Genomic DNA, 21,957 nt, shown 5'->3' on the forward strand with positions numbered 1-21,957 from the left:
GCAATTGAGGGGATACATGAAGACTAAAATCAGCCCAGGCTGGGAAATATACAATAGTATTTAAGATAGTTCCACACTTGGAAGAACAGTTGACTTTCAGTACAGTGGTACCTTGGGTTAAGAACTTAATTCGTTCTGGAGGTCCGTTCTTAACCTGAAACTGTCCTTAACCTGAGGTACCACTTTAGCTAATGGGGCTTCCCACTGCTGCCACGCCGCCGGAGCACGATTTCTGTTCTCATCCTGAAGCAAAGTTCTTAACCTGAGGTACTATTTCTGGGTTAGTGGAGTCTGTAACCTGAAGCGTCTGTAACCCGAGGTACCACTGTATTCATAGTGATACCTTGGTTCTCTAACAGCTTAGTTGTTGATCAAATTGGCTCCCGAACACCGCAAACCTGGAAGTGTTCTGGTTTGAGAACGTTTTTTGGAAGCCGAACATGCGACGCAGTTTCCGCTTGAGTGCAAGAAGCTCCTGCAGCCAATCAGAAGCCGTGCCTTGGTTTTTGAACGGTTTCGAGAGTTGAACGGAGTCCCGGAATGGACTAAGTTCGAGAACCAAGGTACCACTGCATTCATTTCGATGAACTGAACTTATCTGGCTCTGCTGTTGCATTTTTGTCAATGAATTATGACCCCACCACAATTTTATAACAATGAAAGGTTAGCAGACAGGTTACACAACAGATGAAACTGTGCTTTCTCTTTTTTTTTAAAAAAAAATATTTCTGATTTGAATTTTGTTTAGTTGTCTCAAGCAGGAATTCTTTGTTGAAATGACATCCCTTTGGCGTAGATGAGTTGTTTTTTCAAAAAATGAAAGTAGTATTTTAAAGTTTGCATTCACCAGATGCTTGTTGTAGTTTAGTCGTTTAGTCGTGTCCGACTCTTCGTGACCCCATGACCAGAGCACACCAGGCACTCCTGTCTTCCACTGCCTCCCGCAGTTTGGTCAAACTCATGCTGGTAGCTTCACGAACACTGTCCAACCATCTCATCCTCTGTCGTCCCCTTCTCCTTGTATCCTCCATCTTTCCCAACATCAGGGTCTTTTCCAGGGAGTCTTCTCTTCTCATGAGGTGGCCAAAGTATTGGAGCCTGAGCTTCAGGATCTGTCCTTCCAGTGAGCACTCAGGGCTGATTTCCTTCAGAATAGAGAGGTTTGATCTTCTTGCAGTCCATGGGACTCTCAAGAGTCTCCTCCAGCACCATAATTCATGGTAAAAGCGAACTAAAAATATGGCAACAGGTGAAACAATTATCTACTGGTTTGGGGAATATTAAGTATGCATCCAAAACAAGACACACTATTAGGTTACTATTTAAGGCAGGGGTGGCTAAGATGGGAGCCTTCAGATGCAGGTGGGGGGCCACAACTTCCATCTACCCCAACCAGCATGGTCAATACTAAAACTATAGAAAGCTGCTATACACAGTCAGATCTGTCCACGCTAACTGGAAGCAGTTCTCCATGATTTCCAACAGGGGGCTCCCAACCTTCTCTATAGGTCAAAACACTACAACAAATATTTTTATATTGTGAGCAAGTTTATTGCCTTCTATGTGTTTCAGTATACTTACTGATTACAGAGTATCACCTCTCGCAATAAATTCATATTTAAGATGAAGGTAACACGATTCTTCTGACATGATTCTTCTACTTGATCATAAAAGGCAGTGTGGCTTACAGGGCCTGTCAAGCCATCTTCTCTCAGGAATAGTGAAGGACTTTTGTCCAAAGCGGAACACTTGCGCAATATAATTTGTTCAGAAAAGCTGAGGCTAAGGTGAGGGAGCCAACCTTTCATGTAATTTCCATGGCTTTATTAACATTCTTTCAATTCAACATCCGGGGGGTATGGGGGCAGATTTGGGGGGAATTCTTCCAGTATTAACTGAACATGAGGGAATACCGTGGTTCCAGAAAAAGTACCATCTTAAATATCCTAAAATCTTACTTGCTAAATGTATGGGCCCCAAAAACCACTGTAAGCCTGAAATGTGCAGCCAAAACCACTATGTTACAAGGGGGGACGGGGGCAGAATTCCTTAGTTGAGGCAAATCTGTATGTAAAGGGGGGGAGGAGGATAGTATACAACAATGTGGGGAATTGCCCCCCCCCCGTATTGCTGAACTACAACTCCTATCTCCCATCAACCCCATCAAGCATGACTAATTATGGGAGTTATAGAGCAGCAACATTCAGAGAGCCAAGGGTTCCCCATGACTGGTTTAAACACAAAAAAGCAATTAGAATTTGTTGTTAAGTATAGATGTTCAGTGTGTGTGCCTCTAAGCAATGGAAGAGATATTTGATACTGAACACAATACAGAGTAGTTTTAAAGTCTATTTCATGTCACATATGCACAAAGGTAAGGTATATTTTTGGAAGCTCCGACTCAAAATTAAGATGCCTGTACATGTTCAAGAGAAAAGCGTCTTTGGTACTTTTGAATGCCAATGAGTTCCAACCAAAGTTAGACTTCAACCGTAAGCCTAGCAAATCTGTATTGTAGGGATGCTGGGTTTCTTAACACCACAAGCCCTTTCTTGTCCACTGGCTGACCCACCAACATTTGCAGCAACCCTGTCAGACTAACAAACCCTAACGCCTCACCACAGCCAGAGGCCAAGGAGAAGTCCCCTTGAGTGACAAATCCCAAGAGCACTCTGGAACAGTGTGCTGCAAGATCTGGCAAAGGGTTTGGCCATAAGCCCAGAACCAGATCTTCATGTTCCGTCGGTGCGGCCTTCGTTGTATTCAAGGCACTGCTTTCTGTGGCCTTCCCGGCGTCTTGCCTCTTTTTCCTTCCCTTTCGTTTCGACATCTTGCTCTTAAATCTGTCGCTGTGCTTAGGTTCCTGGGGACCACAGTAGTCTTGGTCTTTGCTGAGCTGCAATAAATCTCCTTTCGTTGGAATGCAAATCATTGCGTGTAACTCGGGGCTACCTTTTTTGAGAAGGGACAAGCTGACCCAAACCAGTGACCTGGGATAACGTTGAAGGATAGGCAGGAGGGCATCTTCAGTCAGATCCTTCTGATCTGACCTGGCAACAAGACGCTGTAGCCTCCGATTTCTCCCAGGTGTTGGGTGGCACCAGACCGATACCTGCCTTAATAATTTTCTGCTCCTATTGAAAAAGATACAACAACAAGTTATGTTTTCCTGCAGTTCAGTACAGAACAAGTGGGCCCTGTAACATAATGTTGCAGTATAGAATGCTCCTGTACAGAATTCCTACCCTTTGCCAGGGAACACCGTTCCCCTTCCTTGTTTTCCTGTAGTTAGTCAACTGTATGTGGTCACTGAGGTTGCTCAAGTCTCAATGGCTATTTATATAGTTTTGTTTTGTATTTTTATTATACTTCTGCCTTCCCTTTAGCATATGGATCCATACCACATAAGGATCCATAGCTGCAGAATGAACTCACTGTAAGTACCGTATTTTTTGCTCTATAAGACTCACTTTTTCCCTCCTAAAAAGTAAGGGGAAATGTGTGTGCGTCTTATGGAGCGAATGCAGGCTGCACGGCTATCCCAGAAGCCAGAACAGCAAGAGGGATTGCTGCTTTCACTGCGCAGCGATCCCTCTTGCTGTTCTGGCTTCTGAGATTCAGAATATTTTTTTTTTGTTTTCCTGCTCCAAAAACTAGGTGCGTCTTGTGGTCTGGTGCGTCTTATAGAGCGAAAAATATGGTATATAGGATGTTTTGCTATGAAAAAGTACAGTATCTGTAAAGATGCGATTTGTCTCCCTCTCTCTCTCTCTCTCTCTCTCTGTAGATGATGAAGAGCTTACTGAGACTGCACAAGTTTGTTCAGAGTTTAAATACTGCATTTATTACATGTTTATCATGCCCTTCCTTCAAGGAGCACAGGAGTGGCATACAATGTGCTCCAGTCCACCTTTTAGCTTAACTTTCACCTTGCAAAGTAGGCTAAGAGATAATGACCCAAGGTCACCCAGTACGTTTTGGAGCAGAGTTGGATTTTGAATATAGGACTCTTGCACTCCTACACCACTCAGAAAATGTAAGCATGGGCATCTGCAGGGCAAGAGACTCCTCTTTAAGAGCTAATTGCTACAGTTCTGGCTTCAGCCTGTTGAAATAATCAGGTGCTAACTGACCACACCCACTTGAAACAAGCCTTTAAAAGCGCCAAAGCGCAAAGGACATTTGTGTACACAGGTAATAAGCAGTTCACAAGTTCGTAAGACAGCTCATAAGCAGAACAGCTTCTGAAGCTTGTCACATCTGACCAGGGTAAGCCTCAGAAGATGAAGGACTCAGGGATCTAACTCTTGTTCCAAGGCAACAGCTTGCACACTCAAAATCCCTATGTATGGATTCACATGAGTCGCAAGTTGATTTCCCACTATGGTCAACGGGGGAATGGATTTGGTGTGCATACCTGAGAACACAGAAGGTCCAACCTGATGCAGCTTCATCTCTCTTGCAAAGACCCATCATTTTTCTCTCTTCTTCCACCTGCATGTCTGGGGAGCTCATCTCCATTTGATGTTCTGAACTGACAGCCACAGGTGATTCAGCCGCATGTGCTCCAGAGCTGGGGCCACAACAAGCCTGTTCCTCAGTTGCACAAGACTCCTGGTCTGATGTGGGTACATGTTTTGCAAAAGCTCTGCTTCTGGCCTCCCAGTCTCTGTTCAGCTTATCCCAGGGACAGAGGAAGGGTGCCAAGGTCCCATGCTTAACATAATTGGCTCTTTTTGCAGGAGGACGCCTACGATAAAGAAAAAAACTTCTCATTTAGAAGCAGCCAAACATAGAGGGAAATGCAAAATTATTATTATTAATATACGGTATTTATATACTGCCTAATTGCCAAGAATTACATTGGTAAAAAGGATAAATTCTTTTTCTTTTCTTTTTTTTAACCTTGGCTAGATTAAAAGAAATCCTTTCCCTAAATTATTGGCTGGAGGAAAGTGCTTTCACGTCTTTTGCCATACTGAGTTGTGACCTAAAATGTCATGTTCCCATTGCCTTTGGAAAGGTAATTTTTCTGAAGATTTAATCTGAATATATACCACATGTACTGGCTGAGGTAAGGGGGGAAGCTCTCAGGTGCATCTCAGATACCTACCTCTTAAACTTTTCAAGAAGATTTCTCTCCAATGTTTTGGCAAACTGCATGGCAGCAGGAGAGTCTGGGTAATCGTGCGGGATATGTGGTGTCCTCTTATACAGAGAATGTTTCAGAGCCTCCTGCAATCCCCCAACACGTGCACCTCGATACAGCTACAAAACAAATGTGTAAGATTGACTTTCATTTATTTATCAGTTATGAATTGCCTTTTAGGTAAGCCTCAAGGAGATTTAGAGACAGGCCATAAAAGCAGTTAAAAAGTACAAACAACTGAAGACAGATTTAGAAACAAAACAAAATGAACACCTAAGGAAGGACCTTTTCATTGAGGTGGGAAAGTTTGCTGGAACGAAAACTTCTTCATTGTTTTTCAGAAGATACAGATATCAGGCGCCTATTGTATCTCAGTGCAGGTGCCGTTCTGCAGGCTTGGAAGCTTCAAATTGTAAGAAAAGCTAATATTGACAAGGATCTTAGAAACTGCCCAGCTCAGTCCAAATAATCTACTTTCGGTTACATTATGAAGAGGATCTTTTTTTAATAATCCACAGCAGTTGCAACTTTTGGTTTGCATTTTGTAGCCTTAGGATCTAGGCATAGGGATGGCAGTGCGATATAAAAACTCCTTCTGCAACCATTTATACCATTGACAGTTAAGAGAATGCAAGAACAAGAGGAAAGGTCCGTAAACTAAAGTTACCGTTGCTTTTCTGGATTGCATGAAAACATGGCAACAGATTTGCCTGCAATGAATCCTCCTTTTGAACACCTAAGGCTGGTGTTTAGGAAAAGTGAATCTCGTGTGGATGTTCAGCTTGCATTGCCTTTGGGGCTCTGTTTCTCCAATAGAATGGAAGGAACATTCTAAGTGGCATCAATATAAAACCATAAAACCACCATGGGATACTTCGTAGAAAACATGGAGTTAATTTCATCATGAGCTTTCAGTGTGTGTGTGATTAAAAATGTTTTAATCGTCCTGAAGAGCAAAGGTATGTTAGTCAGCAATTATAGTTCATTACCCACGGTTTTTCGATCTGAAACGTAACTTACAAAAGGTAGCCAAAAAGCCATGCCCCAACCTTTGGGCAAGCAAATATCCCAGCCACTTCCCCATCCTGGTCGATCTTCTCCAGCCATTTTTCCAGGCTGCTGAACCAGGAGTATAGGAATCTTGGATTCTCGGGGGCCTAAGTCAAGATGTGATCCAGGCACCAAGAGTTTACTTCTCAGATGATTCAAGTCCTGGGATGAGAGGGGACACAAAGCACACAAAGGTTTGCTTAAAAAAGGAAAAAGAGGTACCAGAAGAAGAAGAAAATATTCTTATTCTGCGTTGTAAGCACTTATACCTTAAAACAATTTAATAAGCCATATATAAAAGCTTCACTGAAAGCTATTCCTGGAACACAACAATTTTTCTTTAATGCAGTATGTTTCCTGTGTGTTAGTAGAGGAATATGGCAGCTTACAGGCCTGATCTGAATTTCTTTCTGTCAATGGCTCCGTAGTTTAGTAACTCTTTATGAATCACTGTTGTAAGGAGAGATAGAGACTGACATGTCGCCCATCTATATCAAACAAAACTATGTCTGCTATGATGCCATTTCCATGTTTACAGATCTCAGGACACAGGATCCAGCCACCTTGCTGAAACCAATCAGGTCTAAGTCTGGTCTGCATCTTGATGGGAAATCGCCTAGGAATCTCACATATACTTCTTTGAGATCCTGATGGAAGAAAGGCAGGATATAAAATGTACTCAGTAGATTGTCTGTGGGAGGTATCCAACTAAACACGTCTGCAAGAGCAAAGACTTCTGGCTGTGCAACAAAACTTCCCCTCCCTCTCCTTTCCCCATGTGCCCCCTAAGTCTGTGGTGGGGACTCCCCCCGTCCAACACTCCAGAGCAGACAGAGGGAGAGGGGAAGGAGGGAAAGGTCCATTTCGTCAGCTGTAAGTCCTTGCACTAGCAGAATGGTTTAGCGAGATATTGCCCTATGTAAGTGCAAATTATGTAACTAGAGATGCAAAGTAAATGAGGAGGTAACATTTTCAAATTAGAAAGCCAAGCCTACTCTGGTACACTTCGCCAGCAGGAAAGAAATGGGCAGGATTTTGAAACAGACATTTCAAATCTCAAAGTAATTGGGCTTAACAGAAATGCACTGAGCGGCTGACATTTATATCCAACTGCTTCATTGTTATTTCTGATGTAAAGGTTACCTGTTCTGGCATTTTATTTTCTGTGATGTTCTTGCGGACGTTCTGGTCCCAGAGAAAGCTCTGTGCACACTCTGCTGGCACCCCTTCCAAGATCAGCTGCTTGACTTTTTCATCCTCTACAGAAAAGGAAAAAAGAGGGACCTGTTGTCACTCAAAGGTTAAGAGCATATAAAGGGGAATGCAGAACAGCAAGTAGTGGAAAGATCATTAAAGCTTCTAACCTTAATAATTTCAGTTCATATTCCACGAGAAACTAGCTGAATGTTTTATCTTAGGAGCATAGCAACCCTTGCTACTTCATTTAAAGGGGTATTTTGTACAAAGAGCAAACACACATTTAACAGCACAGAGAGAAATGAACTTTGAGCTCTACTCTAACAGAAGTCAAAGCCTTCTGGGAGTTTGTGGAGCTGTAGGCAATAGTCCTAATTTTACAGAAGTCTAAAGCAAGGGAGCAACATTTTATAAGCCAAAGTCTCACTTTAAAAGCATGAGTGGGGAACTTGTGGTCCTCCAGATATTGATGGATTCCATCTACCATCATCCCTAACCCCTGGCCAAGTTAGCTTGGACTGATGGGAGCAGCAACAACATCTGGAGGGCCACAGGCTTCCCATCCCTGCTTTAAAGGCTGATGTGAAGGTGGTGATTTTGGAGTTCCCCTTGAACTTTACGTTCTGGAACTGCTCTCCTTTTCCTGCCAGAGCATATTGAGATCCAAGCGTGACGCACTATTTTCTCACTGCAGAGTCGAGCACCACTCTCTAAGAGAATATTTAAACATATCTTCCCTCCTATCTACAGATCTTCAGGAACTGTGTGACAGGATCAGTGTGCACTCATAGTTGGCATTAGGTTTTGGGTGAAGGGTGGGGAAATTGTGGTGCCAAAAGATGCATGTGTTTAAGAGAATTGTTCTATTGAAAGGTTGATATGTCTGTGGCCCATTGTCACCCTTCTTATTTTTAGTACAGTGGAACCTCGGTTGTCAAATGCAATCTGTTCCGGAAGACCGTTGGACTTCTGAAATGTTAAACAATCGAGGCGCAATTGCCGGTTGGCAAAAAAATTCCATTCAAAAAAATGGAGAAATGTGCCTTGGAAGCCAGTCGACTTCCAAGGCACATTTGTAAATGGAAACATTTGTTGGCGTTCGAAGGTCAAAGTGTTCAACTTCCGAAGCGTTCGGCAACCGAGGTTCCACTGTATTAGCTATTCCAGCAAAAGAAAACTTTAGATTGTGACAACATGCTTAGCAAATCAGTATACCCTGCCTAAAGTACCCAACTTCATGTGTGATATTTGGAACATTTTACCCAAAACACACGGTGTCATGAATCTTCAAATGACTACACCTGAAGAAATCCTACTCCACCACGTATTTTAAGGGAGATTACAGAACCTTAATGAATAGAATGCCACCCTAAGAATGTGAAAAGCATGCATGCCAAGTAAGAGAATGAACTACTAAATAACTATAGTGAATAAGGAAGATACAGAAAACCAAATCAATGTTTTCTCCATGACTATGGGTTGTATCCAACGCCAGTCGTACTCAAGAGGAGACCAACTGAAATTAAGGAACATGGCTAACTCATCCCTCTAATTTCAATGGTCCTCCTCTGAGTAACAATTTAAGAGCCCTGCTGGATCAGGACCAGCATCCTGTTGCCAGTGGACAACCACATGCCTATGGAAACCTGAAAACAGGACCTGAGCAGAACAGCGTTCTCCCCAGCAACAGAAAGAGAACATAATCTGAGTGGTCAATAGCCACTGATAGCCTTTTCCTCCATGAATCCTCTAATCCTCTTTTTAGGTCATCCAAGTTGTTGGCCAACATTACTTTTTGTGGGCTCTCATTTTCAGCAGGACACAACCCTAAGCTAATGGAGGGGAAGAGCTGTGGAGCACTATCCAAAAGAAGCACCAGCTTTCCTTAAGATTTCTTTCTTAGGTGGCATCTTCCCCTCTGCCTGTTTGCAAACACGAGTCTTCAGCCATCCAGGCTCCCATTGCTGGTTCCCCACACACATCCATTTAAGATCTTCTCTTGCTACCCTTTGTTCTTCAGCCATCAGCCTTAGCTTGCATGCACTGCTTATGGGCATGCACTGCCTGCAGAATGCCTCAAAACAGAAAGGGTTATTAAATTCACAAACATATATAGTGAAAGGCTATGGTAGACAGCAGAGTTGCACAGGCTTGGAAGGGCTAGCGTGTCCCTGGCTGCCTTGCACAACCCAAAGTTTCTCACAGGGCTATATGTGTGTGTGTGTGTGTGTGTGTGTGTAGAAGATCTAGATGCATTTGTGAATCTACACCGAAGCAATCGGAAGTATCAAACCACGGCTACCTGAGTGCATATTTATGTCTGAAAAGCACTTTATTAGGAAACACCAAACAATGTTGCCCTGGCAAGTGGAGAAGGGCCTTATAATGTAGAAGAAAAGAACCAAAGTTTTAAGATTTTCTTATGGATTGGTCCAAGAGCAGAAGCCACAGCTCAAGAGCATGGCACATCCTTTGCAAATAGAAAAAATCCAAGCATTGATCCTTGGCATCTTCGGTTGAAGGATCCCAGGACTAAGAGATACACCTTGCATAACAAAATGGAGAGTGGCTTCAAGTCAGAATATACTGTTTGGTTTGATGGGTGAGTTGTCTGTAGCGGTTAAATCCATATTAAAAGGGACAGATGTAGATAAGCCTAAGTGAAGCAGATGCCAAATGTAGACAGGTAAAAGAAATGTGTGTTCAGAGGGATTCTTTTTGCCCCAAACCTGCCCCATTAACTGAAAAATAATTGTTTGTGTGCAAAAAAATGGTGAAAAGTGAAATAATGAATCCAGTGCCGTGGAATTAATTGGCAAATAAGTACAGTGGGACTGAATTGTGGAACTTCTGATTCTTACTCTCACTACAGAAAGAGTAAGCCAAACCTTCCGTTGTTATATGTGGAGAACTCTTTCACACTTTTTCTGAAGTGTATGTTTGTAGGCAATACGAGCACGTAGAAATGAAGTGTTGCATCTTGAGGTAAAGCACCTGTTGGCCTCGCCAGGATTCGAACCTGGATCATCTGTACCATTTAACAGAGGCTTCCATTGAGCACAAGACCAGTTTGGTGCCAAGTCCCTTCCTCACACCTGCCGTTATTCTCTACACAGCATTAATATAGGATGTGTGCATCTATTTGGTATGTTTAATGGAACCCTAAAAAGCCATGAGATAAGAGCAACACTCCCTGGAATATACTATATGTTTTAGGAAATGGTTTGCCTGTTTGTTCTCTATAGGTTTGGCTACCTCTTGAGATTTCACTGACAAACTCACTACAAAAGTTCCCAAGGTGGGGGAAGTGGCCTTTATCAATGTTTGGGTGTCAGCCATTTTGAATCAAGATGGTGGACTAAAACGTGACTTTGGCATGACTCCACCCAATTGTTAGCATGATGGGTCCAAACTCACTACACTATCCATTTAAAAATCACAGTAAGTTTTGGTTTCGAAAAATTCCCAGGCAGCCCTGGGCACTCTCTGCTAATGCTTAATAAAGACACATTAACTTAACCTGACATAAAAGTAGATTGATGTACTCTTTACAGTCACATATTAGATGAGATACTTTACCTTGATATCTTTCAGGATTTGGCTTGGCTTTCACTCTCTTTTTAGGCAAATTCACTCGAGGATCCCCCACAGTCAAACCCAGTACAGTACCTGATGGAACGTCTGATGAACTTAACCCTTTAAACACATAAAAATGGATGCACCTTTAAAGTTTTACCGACAAGTATTACATTTTGATATTTCAAGATCAAATGTACACCAGCAAGTATATAAAGCATGTAAACAGAAGGCACTACTAGAATGCTACCTTGCAACAATTCAAAGATGGCTTCTTGACGGCGATGAAGAGACACCAGATCAGGATCTCTGCAATTATCTATCCACCAGCTGTTGATTTCGGAATCTGTAGGCTCCACTTCCTAGATGACCAGTCACAACATGTAAGGTAAGAGGGGGAAATATGTAATTCGCTGCCACAAAGCTCAGTTCCTCCCCTTTTACCTCAAGGGCTGCCAATGGACATATGTGTAACTGTCTCCTAGAGAACCAACTTCTACATGAAAGCTGGTTCTGGTACAACTGCCAAGACCTCCAAGAAGTGGTCAAAGGCTTGGTGACCAAAGTATGGTAATGTATAACTCAAATATATCCAAAACACTCTGGCGTAACCAAGTCAATTGGTCTTCCTGCTCATACCAAAGAGAGCCACAAACTTCAGCTTCTTCTACCACCATGCACACAAGATTGCCACAGAATTTCTTTTGCAGGTGGAACACAGGAAGCAGCCTGACACTCAGCCAGACCCCTGGTTCACCTAGCTCAGTACTGTCTACACCAGAGCATCCAAAATGGGGCCCTCCAGATGCTGTTAACTACAACTCCCATCATCCCTGACCACTGGCCATGCTGGCTGGGCTGATGGGAGATGAAGTCCACCATGTTGGTTACCACCAGTCTATTCTAATGGCAAGGGCTACCCAAAAGTTTTTCCCAGGAGATGCCAGGAATGGAACCTGGGATCTTTTGCAAGCAAGTGATCTACTACAGTTTTAAAAGGAGGGCTTACTATACAGCTCTATCCATTATACAGCTCTAGGCGTTATCCTGTATTATTTTATAATATGGAGGTTCAGGACACTAAGTCAGTGGTATGACTAACACAAGATGTCCCAAACTTTTCTAGATGAGTTGGGAATCCTATGCTAATGTAGTACAAAGATGTGTAGCACCACAATACTAGATTCTAGCAGTTGACTACACAGCAATGCAATAACAGCAATGTGATCTTCAGCACATGACAAAAGCAAGCATGAAAATTGCTGATTAGCTTACAGTATGGACGCAAGCAGCTTTGAGTGCCTCTGTAAGGACGCAGTTTGAGAGGGGACCAATTAACCGATATCTGAGAATCTCCATTGTTAGGTCGCTGGAAGAGACAAAAGCTACATGTCAAAACATGAAGTCAGGAGTGACGAATTAATCCACTTCCAGTTTGTGCCCACTTCACATGTGTTGATTCATAAATCCGTTCTATCACATTTTGCATTCATCTGTTGTTGTTTTTTAATAATCTCAAACATTATTATTTCAGTGCCTAATTAAAACTGTATAATCTCATGGCTTTCCCACAAAGAATCCTGGGAACTGTAGTTTGTCAAGGGTGCTGAGAATTGTTAGGAGACTCCCACTTCCCTCACACAGCTACAATTCCTAGAGTTCTTTGGAAGAGAGATTGGCTGTTAAGCTACACTAAATTGTAGCTCTTTGAGGGGAATAGGGGTTTTATAACAATTCACAGTACCTTTAAAAAACTACAGTTCCCAAGATTCTTTCTGTTTAAAGTGGTATGACACTGTTTTGAAAATGGGGCCCTAGTTCAGGTGATTAGGCCAATTTGTTTACCAAAGTTCTTCTTCATCCCTTTGTATAATGAGGCAACTTGACTAGACTATAAATGAGAAATGTGTTAAGAGTACCCAAACAAGTACCTTATCACAACTCCAGTAGTTTGTGATGTCCAGCGATAGGACTGGTGGAGATCTCTGGTCCCATCGCCAATAATTTTTTTCACTGGGACAGCCATTTCACCTCCATTGTCTTTCCTCTTCCTTTTCTGGCCAACTTCCTCAGCAACAACCGACTGGCTTTCTTCGTGAGGCAATATTGCAGCTGGTTCAGGGTTACAGACTTCCATGGGCTCAGAACACCGGAAGGCTGCTTTTAACTCAGCCAAGATCTCCTAATGGAAAGCAGGGAAAAGGGCTCATCAAATGTGAAGGCCACCATCTTTTATGCAGGTTTCAGGCGAGAGATTAACAGCGGCGTCCTTGGAAATAAGCAGCTGAAAGTGAGGGCCGGCAGGTGGACTATTTAGCTCCACATTCTCAGGTTGCCAGCCCTCTAGATGGAGCTTAAGTCCACTCAGTAGCATATCCTGCTGTCAAAAGAATAAAGGGGCTTTTTATACAGTGGTACCTCGGGTTAAGTACTTAATTTGTTCCAGAGGTCCATACTTAACCTGAAACTGTTCTTAACCTGAAGCACCACTTTAGCTAATGGGGCCTCCTGCTGCTGGCACGCCGCCAGAGCACGATTTTTGTTCTCATCCTGAAGCAAAGTTCTTAACCTGAAGCACTATTTCTGGGTTAGCGGAGTCTGTAACCTGAAGCGTATGTAACCTGAAGCGTATGTAACCCGAGGTACCACTGTATTTTAAAAGATCTCAATGACCCTACAAACGATTTATGTAAGACTCTTTTTAGAAAGCACTTTCTACAAATCTAGTTTCGCCAGTACTGCGTAAGATGAAACAGTTGCTCAGGCCAAATGTTTGGGTTCTTAGCTCAGCTTGTACAACTTGTGCAGAAGGCCCCAGGCTCAAGCCCTGGCATCTGTGGCTAAAAGCTTCAGGTAGGCTGGGTGGAAGGCCTTTGCTTGAGTTCATGGAGAGAGCTTCTGCCCTTGGGCTAATTGAACAAACAGGCTGGCCTGGTATAAAGACAGCTTCCCCTGATCTTCTACCTGTGTTAAAGGGAGGGTTCAGGCACTCCCTTCACCCACATGACCTTTCCGACCTTTTTTTGGTGGGAATCAACCATGTGAAAGGGGACGCGGGTGGTGCTGTGGGTTAAACCGCAGAGCCTCGGACTTGCCGATCAGAAGGTCGGCGGTTCGAATCCCCGAGACGGGGTGAGCTCCTGTTGCTCGGTCCCTGCTCCTGCCAACCTAGCAGTTCGAAAGCACGTCAAAGTGCAAGTAGATAAATAGGTACCGCTCCAGCGGGAAGGTAAACGGCATTTCTGTGCACTGTTCTGGTTTGCCAGAAGCGGCTTAGTCATGCTGGCCACATGACCCGGAAGCTGTACATCGGCCAATAAAGCGAGATAAGCACTGCAACCCCAGAGTCGGTCACGACTCGACCTAATGGTCAGAGGTTCCTTTACCTTTTTAACCATGTGAAAGGCTTCCACTTCAAGCCTACTTCCCCTTCACAAGAGGTTAGCTTTTTAATAACAGGTATTTTTTTTTACTACACTAATTATAAATGTTAAAAAAAGAAATGAAACGGCTTGTACCTGCTTAAAGACAGGGTGGGTCCATATCCACAGCTGTCTGTTTTCGGAAGTACTGCCAGTCCCAGCTCTGGGTTTCCAAAGGAAAGTAACCGGACCAAGTGCACCTGCAGGATATCGGTCTGCCTGGTACATGGTGAGAGCACCCTGGCGCTTCCCAGATAGACAAGGAATAGCTGCAAATGTTGGCCCTGAGAAGAGACAGGCTAAAAATGCTCAAGAAAATAGTGCCCACTTAGCAAGATATCATAACCTTTTTAACTGGACGACCACATCTAGAAATAGCATTCCAATTTTAAAATTGGTCAACTGTAATGACCTGATGTAGCAACTACTGCAGTTTTTTCCTTTGTTATTGTTGAATTCTAAATAAAGTATTATTCTTTAAAAAAATAAAAAATAGAAGTAGCATTCCGAAGTCTAAACTGGCAGAGTTAAGAGATGGAACATGGGGATAGTGGAGGAGAATAGCTCCTACAGTAGTTCTTGCTTTAAAGAATTCAGAGCTGGTCACACACCAGGTCCACAATGAACCCTCTTAAGATCTTTTTATCCTGCTAAAGTTGTATTGGGAATGGAAAGGAAATGACGGCTTAGTGTTTTTTCTAAACAAACTTTATGACTAGTCCTGATTAGGTATGACAAGTATTTCTTCTAGCTGATCAACTATAGACTTGTTTTGTTTTCCCCTCACAGACCAACATAACATAACATGATTAACAGGCTATGGTTACACTAGGACAATAGTCCAAACAACAGTTAGGAGAATCTTGAACAAGACATGTATGCATGTGCTTGCTTATACGTCACCCCCTTCTTGATTTAATTCCTTATTTTGCCTTTTATTCTAAGCAGAGTTTACTGCAATACTTGTTGTTGTTGTTTAGTCGTTTAGTCGTGTCCGACTCTTTGTGAGCCCATGGACCAGAGCACGCCAGGCACTTCTGTCCTCCACTGCCTCCCGCAGTTTGATCAAACTCATGCTGGTAGCTTCAAGAACACCATCCAACCATCTCATCCTCTGTCGTCCCCTTCTCCTTGTGCCCTCCATTTTTCCCAACACCAGGGTCTTTTCCAGGGAGTATTACTGCGTTACTGCATGTATTACTGCAATACACAAACTAGCAAACTATGGTTTGAACCATTCCTCCAAAGATGTACGGGAACTATGGTTTGGAGGGTTGCTTCAGTATGGGAGAACAGCTTTGGAAGACTTATCTGGAAGGCTGCTCTAAACACAGCATAGCCATCACAAGTGACCACTGCTGCAAAAGTCACAGTATGGTTTATTTTACAAACTTATAACGTGCCACACTAATCACAGGCATCTATGTCATAGTGGACCTAAACTATATTCAACAGCAAAATAGATAATTGACTTTCTTGGCATCAGCAAATTAGGTGGGAGGAGTAGGAACAAATAATGGAGTGCAAAGAACTATTAAATATACACCTAGCCCTTCATTATGCTCTTTCCCCTTGCATAATACGCGGTTGTATTTTGCAAAAATACTAAATGAGCATACTTAGTACCACCCAGGCCTAGACAGCAGGAGCCCATGCCCAACCCAACAGTTAGCATTCACAATGTATGCATTTTAAAATAAGGAAATATTACCTGCATCTATGCTACACATTCGAGCAAGTGCTGTAAGCAGCTCTTCCTCTTTTCCAGTCAACTCCAAGCAACAATAGTAAGATAAATCCTGATGTAAAAGAAAAGCTATTGAATTTTAAGCTGGGAAAGAGAAACTTGGCATGCTTGAGAGGTCAGAGGAAAATGATGGATTTTGTTTATAAAAAACTGAGTCATTCTTCTAGACTAATTCACATATCAGGAGCGTGGCAAGCATTTAGACAATGTAAATAGAAGCACTACTCAAAATCTATCTCATGTGTTAATAAGCAACATTCTCCGACTATCTTACGAGGTGCATGAAGACCAAAAGCTATCTCTAGATATGCAGATTATAATATGTTAACAAGGACTCAATAGCCAGTATACTGAAGACACGAGGACAGGGTGGTACACAGAAACAGCCAGATACTGATAAGAAAACTTCATTTTCTTTCTCCACTCAACAGGTGCTTTAGAACAGGAAGGAGAAAGACAGTCTATGGGATTGACTTTCCCAAGAGGACATGCTCTGGTTTTTTAAAAAGCTGAAGTGTTTCTCCTGCCAAGTATGAAGGCATAAAAAGCCACAATACCTGAAGGAGGCAGTGGGTAGTCATGGCCCGGTAGCAGGCCCTATAGCTCTTGGTTGTGGGCCTGTCTCCTAGGCAGTACCCCCACTTCTTCACCATGTGAAACCGCTTTGCGTGCCAGATGTGCGTTTCCAGCCACACGTTCTTCTTTTGCCTGCGGTTGAACTCCACCACTAAGTTCGTATGGCGCCGCCTGGCCTTACGGCACTTGCTCTTGGACAGTTCCTTCTTCTGATGTTCAAATTTCTCTGTCTGCATAGGTAGAACAAGGGAACAATGTTTTCCCCCCCTTGAATCTGTTTCCCAAAGGGAAGGCAACCCAATTCAATTCACCCATATGACTTTTAGAAGACATCTGAAGGCAGCGCTGTACAGGGAAGTTTTTATTTTTTATATGTTTTATTGTGTTTTTAATATTTTGTTGGGAGCTGCCCAGAGTGACTGGGCAACCCAGTCAGATAATTAAATTATTATTATTATCTAGGGTGGAGGGCACAGGGACTCGTGGGGTTTATATTGGAGACACCACAAGATAAATAGAAAATTCTTGGAAATAATAAATAGGCTTAGGGGTAGAATAAGAATATGTTAGAGTAAATATTAGGGATTAAAATACTAATAAAGGAGAAGAGGTTAGTAAATGAAAGGATTCAATATTATTAGAAATATGAATTTGGAGAACTGTTATATAGGCGACATAATGAAATTCAGTTAGAGGGGATTTGAGGAAGTCAGTTATCAATGTAATGAGAATTAGGTATTTGAAGAAACAATTTTTTGTGTTTAGTTTATTGTAGTGTGATGTGTTTTTCCTTGTTGTGTGTTTTATTATGTTATTTTTGTAATAAATGTGGAAAATCAATAATTTTTTTTGGAAAAAAATATATATTGGAGGCAGCACAGTGACCTATCACTACCCTCCAAGCCCGCCTGCCAAAGAACATGGAGAAACCGTCTGGCGTGGGGGAAGTCCCACAGAGGCCTGCCATGCGTTGCTGCATTAACACCATCCTACGTGCAACAGCAATTACATTCCCCCACCCCCCAACACACACAAAAGGAAAGGTTATGTACAAGGATGAACTATTACACGGAAGCACCAGCAAGCTAACTGGGAAAACAAGCTAAAGACAGACCTCTATTCTGGCAAGCTCACGAAGTCGCCTGGGCAGGCGTTTGATATTGTGGCTCATAGCTCGCCTCCTCATGTGTCTCGGTAGAGACTGAAACACTAAGGTGTTGGAAGACTTCTGCGTAACAGCTTTCAGCATAGCTTTTATTTCTGCAGCACGAGCCTGAACAAAAGGAGACACTGAAATAAAAAGAGAATTTGTTTAGCACCTGAAAAAACTAAATGAGGACAGTTTCCCACTTGGCAGCAATGAGGTTCATAAATTTTATTAAATCTCTTAAACCTATGGGTGTGTAACTTAAGGTTCAACATGGAGAATGCTGAAACATTACTGGAAGAAGAACTGTGATTATTAAAAGTCTGGGGTTAATTGTAATTATAAATGAAAATCTCTGAACTCTGAACTCCTCCTCCTTGGCTGTGCAGAGGAGTCTCTGACAAGCCAAGGCTTGTTCTTATTGCATTAAGAAATAGGTTTGTTTGACATCTTAACACAGACATGTTGGGTGATATTCATTGTTCATGTATGCTTACCTGTGACATATTTGGGCATTTCACAGGAAACTTTTTGTTGCGAAAAGCCCTGTTGTGAGGTTTCAGAACGCAAATCTGTTGGCAAGTCAAAGAAGAATTACCGTGTAAATTGACTGAAGTCACAAACAAAGAGCATACTACAGCCTATAGCGATAGCCCTGAAAGAAAATTGATTCTAGAATTTGGCAACAACTCTCCTATCACTTAATTTGATCTGTATAAAAGTTAAATCCTTCCTTTATCTAAACAGCATTTTAAACAAGAATTTTTACACTGAATCACGTGAACATATTGTAAAGAAATTTAGATGAAACTACACTTAGAGATAGTTAACATTTTACAGCAGTGAGCAGTTCTGGAGTTAAGCTGCAGCCTCTTCATAAACACCTAAACACCACACCAAGTGACAATGAAATACATCAGCTGAAGCTTATTGAAGCTTCAGGGTGGTGCATGGTATTCCACTCACAGGGTTTTTTTGTAGTAACTGTAATACACAATCCTGTAAGATTTTTAATTACATTTCTATTACATTTCAATGCAGACCATGGGTGGTCTGTGGACTGCAGTTTGGGATTCAGTCCTTTATTCCTACGATCACTGTTGGACACTCCAACAATGCTGCTTTTCAAGCAAGGAATGAAACACAACCTCTTCTTTTCCAACTGGAGGTACCTGCTGGCCCCCTAAGCTACTACACGCATACAAACTTGGGGACCAATCAGTTCTGCCTCCTTATGTTTGACAAGTGGACCAACTAGCCCAAAAGCAGCACATAAGGGAGCTAGTTCTCAACCAATCAGCCAGTCCCCTTCCCACCACAAATTTCTCCAGACAAATCTCCCTTCCTCCCTTTTTCAACTTTATATGACCACACATAGCCCTCCTTTGGACCAGGACAAGGGCTGTGTCAAATTTAGCCTTGTTTTTAAAAGGACGCTTCTCTAAGGTTTCATTCCTATCTCCAGATTACCTTTCTTTTTTTAGAGTCAAAGTTTCATACGTAATTCGTACCAATTCAGATGTCTGTACCAGTAAAATGGGGATGGGGAACCTCCAGATGTTTTGGGATTGAGTTAATTCCCATCCTCTTTGCCCATTGGCCATACTGGCTGAGGCAAATGGGAGCTGGAAGTTCAACAACATCTGGAGGACCATAGATTCCCTAGACTTGCACTAAGCCACAACAGCTACCTAGTTTCTTGCATTCAGAGGCTCTATCACCACCATTTTGAAAGTGTATTTCACTGTGGCTTGGCCCACCATCAAAGGTAAAGGTCACATTGGTAGGCTGGTTTTTCATCTTCTTGGCTCTTTTCTTCTCTTTTGCATTTGACATTCCTGTGGTAGAAAAACAGAAGCAACTAAAGATGCAATTCCACCATTACAACCTAGCATTGGAATACAGTAAGCCTGCAAATCATGTGGGAATAATGTTTCAGGGATCATGCCTAAAGCCAAAATCACGTACAGTCAATGCCCTTCGGGTTCAAGGGCAAGTGGAAGTGACAAAGTTATTTTTCCTGGAGGTCTACCTTTCTTTTTCTTTTTTTTTTTGGCCACTTGCATAAAGCTGAATGTGCACAAATTACATGGGCCTAAGTTGTGGCTCCCGTTGCTCGGTTCCTGCTCCTGCCAACCTAGCAGTTCGAAAGCACGTCAAAGTGCAAGCAGATAAATAGGTACTGCTATGACGGGAAGGTAAACGGCGTTTCCGTGCGCTGCTCTGGTTCGCCAGAAGCGGCTTAGTCATGCTAGTCACATGACCCGGAAGCTGTATGACGGCTCCCTCGGCGAGATGAGAGCCGCAATCCCAGAGTCATCCGCGACTGGACCTAATGGTCAGGGGTCCCTTTACCTTTTAAGTTGTGGGGTTAATAGCATAATGAATATATGTAGCGCTTCAGAGCTGACCAAGACCTGCAGCTCTTCAAAAGATTCATTACAAAGAAAACATCTTTTTTTAAAAAAAAGATGGTTGCAGAACTATGATTAACAGTGTTGTAAATAAAATCTGCCCCTTTCCCTTATGGGGTATCCAAGAGCCCATATAGAGTCCTTACGTAAGTTCCCTATCGGTAGGAGAAAATAACAGAAGCCAACCAGAGAATATTGAGAAGCAAAGAAACTAGGAAAGGAAGAGGAACCCAGAACAACGGAGCACAAGGCCTTATATAGACATTTTAAATTCCCTGCCCTGGAGCTCAAGACAATGGGGAGGCTTTTCCATTTTCCTTTGACCTTGCAGAGAAAACATTTGCTCAGTTTGGGAATCAAAATGGTTTCTGGTCGGTTTTCCTGTGCTGATCTATATATGTGCTTGGTTGGAACACTTATGAACATTTAACATATATCTAAGACCTCAAAATTCCTATCACAACAGCAACATCCCACCAGAAACTGATTTCCACCTGTTTTAGTACACCAACACATATATAATCACGTTTACTTCTTCAATTTATGAAAAAATATGAATAAAAATGCTATGAAATGAACAATATCAAAGGCATTGTACCAGCAAGTAGTGGACAATGTTGCATTAAAGCTTTCCCCTCCCACTTGCCTGCATTTTTGCAGAGTCATCCCATCACTTTCACAGGCAGTGCCCAATACTGAGTCAGCATCTTTCCCTTATCACGGCTGCACTTACATCAGCAGAGTATAATACTGTTTACCCCAGTGCAGAATTACTTTTGGAACAATAAATCGAGGGAAAGCAGCAGCAATTTGGATAGTTAGAAGCGTTCTGGTTAACCACTGCCAATCAGGGCAAAAGAGGCTGGGGAATCATTCATGTCATCATTTTCACTACCATTTTAATTTGTGCAATGCCACAGCAAACATTTCCACTTATTTTATTTTTTAAAAAATACAGCCTGCTATATAGTCTTGAGCAGCCTAGAACAAAAAGGCACGGGCAAGGGAATTGTTTTCATGCGTTTTTCCTCCCGCTGCAAAGCAACTGCAGGCTTCCCAGGGCCTCAAAGTGGCTAGACTAGACAGCCCTAAGTCTGATCTAGCGGGGCTCTTGTGCTCCAGTATTTTCAATGCATTTTTAAGAACATGCACTGAAAATTAAGCCCCTGGTTTCTCCCCTTTTTCAAAGCATGCCCTCTCCCCCTGTCCCCAGGGGGACAAGCCAATGAACAGGCAAGGAGACACCCTCCCCATGCAGCCACAAATGCGTTAGTGTGGGACGTCCAGTTGGAGAGTAGAGAGCAGGATATGTTAGAAACTGCCTTCTTACAAGTCACTTCTGCACCATGGGCACCATTTCAGCCGGGAGAGCGAGCCTCCTTCCCCGTCCCACGCCCTTTCCCCACAACCCGCTACCTGAAACCTCTCTGGGCTGAGCTGATGAAGCAGGCCTTTAAGGAAAAAGGAGTCAGCCAGGCTCTTCTCCCGAGGATCCGGCGCGCTGCACTTCGCCCAGGCGACCACGTTGCGTCCACTTCCGCCTCGCGGCACTTTCTTTATTCTCCTATCTGCCCCCTTAACCCTCAAGACTACATGTCCCATAACACTTCGCGGCAGGAGGCTGTACGGTGGGCGGCGAGGGACTTAAAAGACCGTATTTTTTTAAAAAAAAACCCGCG

The 21,957-nt window shown here is 42.8% G+C and overlaps 1 protein-coding gene across 2 annotated transcripts; it reads right to left on the bottom strand.

Annotated features, from left to right (window-relative positions):
• Positions 1 to 1,529: 1,529 nt before the first annotated feature.
• On the bottom strand, positions 1,530 to 21,859 carry POP1 (POP1 homolog, ribonuclease P/MRP subunit). 2 transcript variants are annotated; one of them, XM_053395568.1, is made up of 16 exons: positions 21,695 to 21,859; positions 19,556 to 19,702; positions 18,362 to 18,436; positions 17,832 to 18,007; positions 16,699 to 16,947; positions 16,106 to 16,193; positions 14,491 to 14,678; positions 12,904 to 13,154; positions 12,248 to 12,341; positions 11,223 to 11,334; positions 10,976 to 11,092; positions 7,343 to 7,458; positions 6,170 to 6,361; positions 5,114 to 5,268; positions 4,418 to 4,750; positions 1,530 to 3,134 (listed from the first exon to the last, which is right to left on the bottom strand). In XM_053395568.1, exons 2-16 carry the CDS (start codon positions 19,698 to 19,700, stop codon positions 2,480 to 2,482), a joined length of 2,946 nt encoding a protein of 981 aa, XP_053251543.1. In that variant the 5' UTR covers positions 19,701 to 19,702; positions 21,695 to 21,859; the 3' UTR covers positions 1,530 to 2,479. The 2 variants fall into 2 exon arrangements, with proteins under 2 accessions (XP_053251543.1, XP_053251544.1); XM_053395569.1 differs by having other exon boundaries at positions 21,609 to 21,713.
• Between the last annotated feature and the right edge of the window lie 98 nt (positions 21,860 to 21,957).

Source organism: Podarcis raffonei, chromosome 7 (assembly GCF_027172205.1).
Source record: "Podarcis raffonei isolate rPodRaf1 chromosome 7, rPodRaf1.pri, whole genome shotgun sequence".
Classification (NCBI taxonomy): domain Eukaryota; kingdom Metazoa; phylum Chordata; class Lepidosauria; order Squamata; family Lacertidae; genus Podarcis; species Podarcis raffonei.